Source organism: Mytilus trossulus, chromosome 3, assembly GCF_036588685.1.
Source record: "Mytilus trossulus isolate FHL-02 chromosome 3, PNRI_Mtr1.1.1.hap1, whole genome shotgun sequence".
In the NCBI taxonomy this organism is placed as follows: Eukaryota; Metazoa; Mollusca; class Bivalvia; order Mytilida; family Mytilidae; genus Mytilus; species Mytilus trossulus.
In genome coordinates this window covers 17956351-17966116 of record NC_086375.1, presented here as the reverse complement: position 1 = coordinate 17966116, position 9766 = coordinate 17956351, and the positions used below count along the sequence as shown (strand labels likewise).

General features: G+C 32.1%; 1 protein-coding gene across 1 annotated transcript in view; it reads left to right on the top strand.

Annotated features, from left to right (window-relative positions):
- The first annotated feature begins 16 nt into the window (after positions 1-16).
- LOC134710298 (propionyl-CoA carboxylase beta chain, mitochondrial-like) overlaps positions 17-9766 on the top strand; it is a 45945-nt gene continuing 36195 nt past the window's right edge. The window contains exons 1-4 of the mRNA XM_063570603.1: positions 17-283; positions 3860-3973; positions 4996-5064; positions 5493-5549. Coding sequence (XP_063426673.1) covers positions 71-283; positions 3860-3973; positions 4996-5064; positions 5493-5549 — 453 coding nt within the window. The 5' untranslated portion in view covers positions 17-70. The remainder of the gene's footprint in view (positions 284-3859; positions 3974-4995; positions 5065-5492; positions 5550-9766) is intronic.

The window sequence follows — 9766 nt, the reverse complement described above, 5'->3', positions numbered from 1 at the left end:
GAGGCGTGGACGAAAACTAGGTCAGATTGAAATGACCTTCACCGAAGCTTCAAACACTGAACATTGAAAAATGGCTTTTGTGGCAATCCGAAGATTGCAAGGTTTAATACCGAAGCACTCTGTCAGTCTTCGGTGTCATGCGTCTATCCAAAGGGCATGGTATTCTATGGCAGCAGTGGGATCGTCACAACATACTCTCAGTGTGAAAAATAAGATAGATTCAACAAAAGAAAAGGCTTTACTTGGAGGAGGCCTAAAAAGAATAGAAAAACAGCACCTCAAGGTTACTATTATTCGAACGCATTTACACAATAAAAAATTACATTTTCATTAAACACAAAAATATAGAGTGAATTGCTCTTTTTCTATAATTAGAGGTGTTGTTTGGACTTATTTTGAATTTGTGATGTTTATATCTGTCATATGTAACACTAGCATTCATGGCATTAGTGGCAAGGTTTCGGTGCAAAATATATTTGACATGCATTTTGTGTCCGGACACATGGACACAACGATAAATTACAAATACTGAATACAGTAATTCAGTTTACCTTGTGTCCAGCTGTGTCCGTCTGAATCACACGTTTTATATAACACTGGGCTTCTGTAACCACTATAATAGACATTGATTGTTAATCTGCTTATATAGTAAGAAGAATTTCAAATTCTTTGGCACCATCCCTTGATGATCTTTGCTGGCTGGACACAGAATCTATAATCTTAAAAATATGCTTTAAAAATATATTTTCAATAATTAAGGAGCTTGACTCATCTGCATAAAGTACAAGTAGGGACTCCCCTTTAAGCAACGACTCTTGGTGCTTTCTGCAGATAAGTCATATTAAATATCCTTTATCAAATATACTTTGTTATTTGCAGTATACCTCATAGTCAAATGTGGGAGTGCTTAATTGCTTTGTTTTTTATTGGGTTCTTTTTGTATTGTATTTTTTTTTATATTGACATTTCTCCGCACAAACTACTAATGCCTCATGTTTGTCTTTTTAAAGTGAAGATACACTTACCGGGTGCACTTGAGTCAATTTCAACATAGTATTCATTGAATAATAATACATTGCTACTATTTTGTTGAGTGTATTTTCTGTGGTATATTATTTTATTTTATTATTTTTATAACACTGTTATATATCTTTTATTATGTGTGTATTGCATATGTTAATGTTTACAATAATATTGTCTGTATCATATGCCCTCCTGGGGCCCTAATTTGGAAAATAAAAATATTCTATTCTATTCTATTCTATAGTTACATACATACGTGTCCATGTATCCCCGGACATAAAATGCATGCTAACTATATTTTGCACCGAAAATAGGACATATCTAAACACTAGCATGACTTGATTTATACGATTCGAGATTTTTTTTGTCTTTAAAGTTCATTTAGAACATTTATAGGTGGTTTAAACAAATTATATTCACTAGATCTTGTTGAATAATTATGACCATCTTTGATTTTAAAGGTAAAATTACTTTGCATGTAGCAGGGACGTATATAGAGAGATAGGTAACTTCTTAACAATCCTTGTTGCTATAAAAAAATATGTAGAGAATCATTGTAGAAACCACACTGTACACCTTAAAACTTTAAAAGTTTTTGATGGATTTTAATGAAATAAAGATTTTCTTAAACTTAAATGATTCCTACATTGATAGAGTTAATTTGGTCGGTGCATTACGTTTGCGCGCATTACCATTACATTTGCGCGCAAAAATCATTACGTTTGCGCGCAGCTTTTGATTATGTTTGCGCGCATTTTTTTGACAGGTAAACTGAGGTAAAATACATGTAATAATACTTATCTATTTATTAATTTGTTTAATTATTAACAAGTATATGTACCCGTTTCGTAAGTCTTAGTCCTCTGTTCACCAACGAGGAGGTGAAAGTGTGATTTCGAGCAGTATAACTCCGTTTTATTATGCACATGCACGCGCACTATTCAAAATAGTAGAAATATGTACATATATGATTCCTTTTTGTTTGTTTTCAATTCTAAGACATCCATTGTGTTGTGAGCGCCATCTCTTGACTTTGGTAGAGTTTGGGTATTCCTTGTTCCTTTTTCGGTAGATAGCCATAGTCAAACTCTTCTTGTCTTTTTTCAATATTTTTTCTTCTTCTGAATGAAGTTACATGTATGCCTTAAGCTAAATCGAGGATTATCATGATCACTTTATTCTTAGTTTTAGAATTCTATATGAACAACATATTATTTTAATTAACAAATATTTTCCAAATTAATAATTCAAAGTCTCATTTATCATGAAAATAAAAAAAGATATAGTCATTTATAATTAAATTTAATATTTATTTATATTTTTAACTGAGTTTACCTGTAAAATGAATGCGCGCAATTGTAATCAAAAGCTGCGCGCAAACGTAAAACTTTTTAATCCCCAAATGCGCGCAAACGTAGTGCGCCCAATTTGGTTGATAATGTTCATGTCCTTCATGTTATTTGAATTATTTAAGAAAGGAGGGTAATTATTTTTGGGGCATTATTCTACATTTTGGGTGGAAAAACACAATAAAACGTAGTTCAACTGTTTAGCTAAAAACTTAATAAGTTCTTGATTGATTTTGATGAAATTTATTTTGTCTGAAGTCTTAATGTTTTTTACATGTACAGAAGAATTTTCATGGTTATCAATAAGGTATAAGATTAAATATAAGCAATTTAAAAATGTATAGAAGATATGTTCAAATCCAACGATTCTCTACATATTTTCCAAAAATAATGAGATTCCAATCCTTCTATTTTAAGTCCTTGCATGAAGTTATAAAATATTTTATGTACATTATGTCGTATCCACAATATATATATCGTCTTGGTACCTGTTTTGACGCGGACCAGAAATGACGCACCGATTTAGTTTTCGGTTTTATATTTCTAAACAAAACCCGTGACGTCATCAACATTTACCGTACATAACATGTTGGTGAAGGTCATCTGACTACAACAAAGATGCATTAAACTCTGCCCAGAAATATTATTATTACTTGAAATATTAAAGATGATGCAAATTCCTCCATTTTATTAAGGCCAAAAACATTCTACTCTTCCCTGGATGATTATCAGTCCTACATCCACTTTGGCCAATAAAAATATGTAACCACATGCTTCCCCATTTTGTGTTTTTGAAATCACATGACTGTCATGTGACATGGTTTTACATTTAAGCGGGAATCACAGTAGAACAAATGGTTGTCGCTTATATAATTTTCTATGGTTTATCATTTTTTTTTCATTCAGTTTATGAGGTAAACATTGATATATGTATTATTGTCATTGTTGTTTTATGAATGCATTTACTTTTTATTTTCAAATATACGGAATATATATATCAGTTTCATAAATTTTATACAATTTTATAATAAAATTAAAAAGAAAAAAAATGATTAAAAAATTTTGTTCTATTTGCCCCATGATCATTAAAGTGTATGAAAATTTCAAAAGTTGTAAATAAAATAGAATTTGTTGAACAGTGTTAACTTTAAAGAATCCAGATTGAAGCAATTTTTCCATTATCAGGTACGAGCAAGTGTTTTTTACTGGTTTGTTTACAGTGCATCATTACTGGTACCCAACATTTTTTGATAGTCCATTTGTAATCTTAGCAAAAATGATTTTTATTGCTTTTAATATTTCAAATATATACTGTTTAATGATTGAAATATATTAACAAGTAATCAATCTTTTATTCCATTCCGTTTTTCTACTTCTTTTAAATGATTGATTAAATGCAGAGACAAACACAACCTTAGGTGCGTCATTACTGGTTCCTCTGGGATATAATGTAGAGTAAATTATAATCTTGTAAATTTTTATTACAGGGAAAGCTGACAGCTAGAGAAAGAGTGAAGCTATTGATGGATGCAGGATCTTTTATTGAGTATGATATGTATTTAGAACATGACTGTGCTGACTTTGGTATGCAGAAAGAAAAGGTCAGTTTATGTATTAAATAAAATACTGAGTACACTATTATAGAAACAAAATTACATTGCTAAATTTTCAGTTCACCATTACAGTATACGAGAGAGAGAGTTGAGGACTATTATAGAATCAAGTTTTAAGCTATCAGCTGAAGTTATAAGAGTTGTCATAGAAATAGGAAGATGTGGTTTTGATTTTCAATGAAATAACTCCACTATACATGTAGACCAAATGACATATAAGTTAACAACTATAAATCACCATGCATCCTTCAACAATGAGAAAAAAAACCATGCCAACCATGAGAGGTGAAACAATTCAAATAACAGACCAAACATGACAAGTAAATTATATTATCCACAACAAAAAAGTCAATAAGTACAGATCACAGTTCCCTTTCATAGATTTAAGGACACATTTCAAGTTAATTTACAGTTATGTAATATAGTTTCACAGATAACAGTTTCTTATGTGGTAACTTCAATCCCGGCCCCCTTTTTCTGATTGGGACGTATCAAATAAGACTTATTACCAGGTTTGTACTAACATATGCAACACAACAAGTGCCACATGTGGAGCAGGATCTGTTTACCCTTCTGATGTACCTGAGATCACCCTTTGTTTTTGGTGGGGTTTGTGTTGCTCTGTCTTTAGTTTTCTATTGTGTATTATGTGCACTATTGTTTGTCTGTTTTGTCTCTTTCTTTTTAGCCATGGCGCTGCCAGTTTATTTTTGAATTTTGAGTTCGAATATTTCTCTGGTATTTGTTTGCATCTCTTTAACTGACAGCTACTATAAATCCAATAACAACTAATAAAAAACCTGTATTAAAGACTTTGATATCAATTAATCAGTTTCTTTTTGTTTAAATAATATCTATGAAATGTTTTTTTCCCTTCATTGGTCACTTACCTTTAGTGAACATATTTATTGGGAGTTGTAAATCTGAATGGTATTGAAAACAAATTAGCTTTATTATACTTCTTTTAGATGTCTTTTGCATATATATCAGATATTCTCTTTTTGTTTCAGTACCCTGGTGATAGTGTTGTAACAGGAAGAGGAACCATTAATGGAAGACCTTGTTTTGTATTTAGTCAGGTAATAAACAATCAAAATTACATATTTGTAATTTGATTGCCAATTTTCAGATGAGACATATGTTCAAGAGACAGCACCCCAAAAACAGAAATAACCAAGACATCTTTAGATTATGCAGTATAATTATGACAATAGACAAGTGTCTTTGCCATCATATTCAGAAACCTATTTTCCCTGACTGTTTTTGCTGCTAATAGAAAAATATGGGAAACACTTTTCAAATTTGAACAAAAACCAAAATTTTGTAAATTAAGCAGTTCAGAAATATTTGTATCAAGTCTATGTAAAGTTTTGTGTGAATGTTCCTAAAAGATAATTATTCCATAGATAGGATTCAACTTGTTTAATGTTCGATTTTTTAATGTATACATTTTATATAGATGCTCTATAACTTGTTATATTAAACATGTGTCTTTGTATATCACCAGGATTTTACCGTCTTTGGAGGAAGTTTGTCTGGAGCCCATGCCAAGAAGATTTGTAAAGTGAGTACAGTGGTGTTTGGAATACATGAGAATAAAACAAAAAATTAGAATTCACAGAAACTCTAATTAAGGGGGCTCACTCATTTTTAGCTCACCTGTCCAAAAGGCCAAGTGAGCTTTTCTTATCACTTGGCGTCCGTCGTCGTCTTCGTTGTCCTGCGTCCGTCGTCGTTAACTTTTACAAAAATCATCTCCTCTGAAACTACTGTACTGGGCCAAATTAAACCAAACTTGGCCACAATAATCATTGATGTATCTAGTTTAAAATTTGTGTTTTATTACCCGGCCAACCAACCAAGATGGCTGCCATGGCTAAAAATAGAACATAGGGGTAAAATGCAGTTTTTGGCTTATAACTCAAAAACCAAAGAATTTAGAGCAAATATGACATGGGATAAAATTGTTTATCTGGTCAAGATCTATCTGCCCTGTAATTTTAAGATGAATGGGACAACCAGTTATTGGGTTGCTACCTCTGAATTGGTATTTTTAAGGAAATTTTGCTGTTTTTGGATATTATCTTGAATACTATTATGGATAGAGATAAACTGTAAACAGCAAAAATGTTCAGCAAAGTAAGATTTACTAATAAGTCAACAGGACCAAAATGGTCAGTTGACCCCTTTAGGAGTTATTGCCCTTTATAGTCAATTTTTAACCATTTTTCATAAATCTCCATGATCTTTTACAAAAATCTTCTCCTCTGAAACTACCGGGCCAAATTAATCCAAACTTGGCCACAATCATCATTGATGTATCTAGTTAAAAATTGTGTTTGTTTTCCCGACCAACCAACCAAGATGGCCACCACTGCTAAAAATAGAACATGGAGGTTAAATGCAGTTTTTGGCTATTACTCAAAACCTAAAGCATTTAGGGCAAATCTGACAATGGGTAAAATTGTTTATCTGGTCAAGATCTATTTGCTCTGAAATTGTTAGATGAATCGGACAACTCGTTGTTAGGTTGCTGCCCCTAAATTGGTAATTTTAAGGAAATTTTGCTGTTTTGGGTTATTATTTTGAATATTTTTATAGATAGAGATAAACTGTAAACAGCAATAATGTACAGCAATCTAAGACTCAAAAATAAGTCAAAATGACCAAAATGGTCAATTGACCCCCTAAGAAGTTATTGTCCTTTATAATCAATTTTTAAAAATTTTCATAAAATTTGTAAATTTTTACTAACATTTTCCACTGAAACTACAGGGACAAATTCATTATAGATAGAGATAATTGTAAGCAGCAAGAATGTTTAGTAAAGTAAGTTGTACAAACACATCACAATCACCTAAACACAATTTTGTCATGAACTGTCTGCTTCCTTTGTTTAATTCACATATACCAAGGTGAGCGACACAGGCTCTGTAGAGCCTCTAGTTTTTAAAGGCAGTGCTTTAAGGCCTGACTTTTAAGTCATGAGGTTCATCTTTTCATACGCAATCTATGCTGGGGGTCTTTTGGCCAGAAATAGATCCGGAAATGTTCGAATTTCTCCTCTTCTTTTTATGGTATGATATGGTTTTTGTTTCTTTCATTTACATTGGGGACTAAAGAAACGATCAGTGTGTATTGTTCGTTTTATAGAACTTGTTAATAGTGTGTATTTTGCATTATAAGCAGTCAACCTGACTACAAACTATCATTATTTGTATATTCCGTGTGGAAAGAGGTCGGGTCAATTTCAAGTGTTATCTGACATCTAAAGATTCTTTAATTAGTTCAGACGTTGATATAACAATGAAAAGTCGACTGAACATGATTAATATTGCATCTTCTATAATTCAAAGCGGAATTCGGTTTATGAACGAGAAACTGTAAAGCGTTTTCAATTTCGGTATTAGTTATGTATGTTGTCTACGTATTATCCTGGTTCCCGGTACTACGTTCCGGGTATTAGCTATTTGATATATTTGATGTGTAACATTACAATCGGGTACCAGCCAATCTACGTGTGTATGTGTACATGATTTCCCGCAAAAATGACCGACTTAAAAAATAGTCCATAAACGTTCCGTATAATGATATGCCAATTCATAATTAATCGTAACTTTTTTTTATCTTTGTATAATTAATATAACAAAATGGATTCCACAAAATTGAAAATAGCATTATTTTACGAGGATTTCTCATATTTTTTTCACTTCCGGGCGCAGTAATACGTATGTTTTGAAGGAGCTCGAAGAATTTGACAAAGTGAATTGAGAAGGAAACGGATAGATATACGTCCTTGCTATCAGGTAAAACAATTTAAATGTTCAGAACAAACACATTTACTTCACACAAATAGTACAGCTTTTTATTGTCTAGCTTATACACGACTGTAATCAAGTGTTTAAACGACGGCGGTGACCTACAAGGTACAGATCATACTGGGTCAAGTCTAAATATGTAAACATATCCACGTGCTATTAGGTAGAACGCATCGTTATGCAATATCTACAATTTTTTCCTCCTTTATACATCGTTTAACCAGATATATTTCTCCTTAATACATCGTTTAACCAGATTTATTTCTCTTTCAAATATACTTAAACACGGGTTGTATGTACGTATCTTTTCTAGTGTTTTCTTTTCCTTATTAAAATTCATTTGTTGATGTTTAAATATTTTTGAACGACTGAACACAGGAGTGATCAGGAGTGAATGAATACAACAATTATATATACTGAAGACTTGGGCTGTGCAATGATAGTGTACGTATATCATACTGATAATTATTCTAGCAGTAATTATGTTAATTTAGGATGTAATGTCTAATGACAGGAATTTATGAGCTATGCCTCAGGCTTTCTGAAAAAATATCAATGACAATGTAAACAGGAACAAAACATTGACACGAATGATGCTCTCTTCTATGTTATATAGTTATTTAGGTATATATGTTGCACAAGTTTCAATTAAACTTAAGTTATAAAACTTTTTTTCAGGGCACAAACCCACTTTAAAGAGACTTGTCTACTGCCATACCCATCCTATTTTCATAAACCATTTGCAAGCAAGAGACTGAATGGTTTGCAAAATTATAAATCAGGACGGTGTCCAATTAAAACAAAAGAACTAAACTGGATGAATATTGTAGGAAAAATCTAGAGCCAGAGGAAAGTTTGATTTGTGAAATTGGTTTTCCTGAAAAGTCATTCATCCTAGCCTGCAGAAAGGAACTATAACTGTCCACCACCAACTGACGAGCTAATGTTGAGCTTCACATATGGAATTACTCAAATACCATCAATGTCTATGTTTTCAGCACAGATTTCACAATTTATGACACAGCTGTGCTTTTTTTTATACCTGTTAAAGAGTTGTATACTAAATTAATTTTTTTTTATCAATAAATATATATTATATTAATTGTGTCATCTAAGAACTTGTATTTTGCCAAAAGATGCATACTAGTGAATGAAAGTGGTGCAGTTCATTTTGCTTTGGTATATAGAATTGAATTAGAATTGTTCATGTTATTGGAATGCATATAAAAATAAGGAGATGTGGTACAATGTATATGATATTTAGTGAGTTAATCAAGCAAAAGTGAATAAGAAATAGGTATAAGCAGTTACAGGTACTACTGTACAATCTCAAACAATGAGAAAAACTCATACCGTAAAGAGAATTTCATATTTACAAGTAAGTTTTATTTTTGCGATGAATAATTTTCTTCTATTGTTTTAATTGCAAATATGGGAAGTGGTTAAAATGCTAATGAGACAGCTGTTATGGTCACAGAGCCTTAATTGAAAACTTCTTTTTCATTCATACCGGTAGATTTTGCCTGGAGTTAGAAACACATTTGTATCGGCCAACTTTTCAAAATGCACATGGGGGTTTTACGTGAAAGATGGTTCATATAGTCATACAAAACCTTCAAGGGGGCCTTTAAATGGAAGCAGGACAAGTCGCCCCACTTTTTAAAAAAACACCACAAACTGATTTATCAAATCGCCCCACATGTGAAATTGGTTAAATCATGTTTAATATTACTCCTGCCAACTCGCCCCACATGTGAAATTGGTTAAATCATGTTAAATCAGGGTTCTTGCTAAGGATTTTTGAAGGCGAGTCCAGGGACTTGTCATTTTTGGCGACGGTGAGTTATGGTAACTGTGTTCAGTTTATACAAAATATTTCAATATTGATGTATTTGTGGACTCACCAGTTTTGAAAATGGTGAGTCCAGACAGATTTTGATGAGTCCAGGACTCATGGATTCGC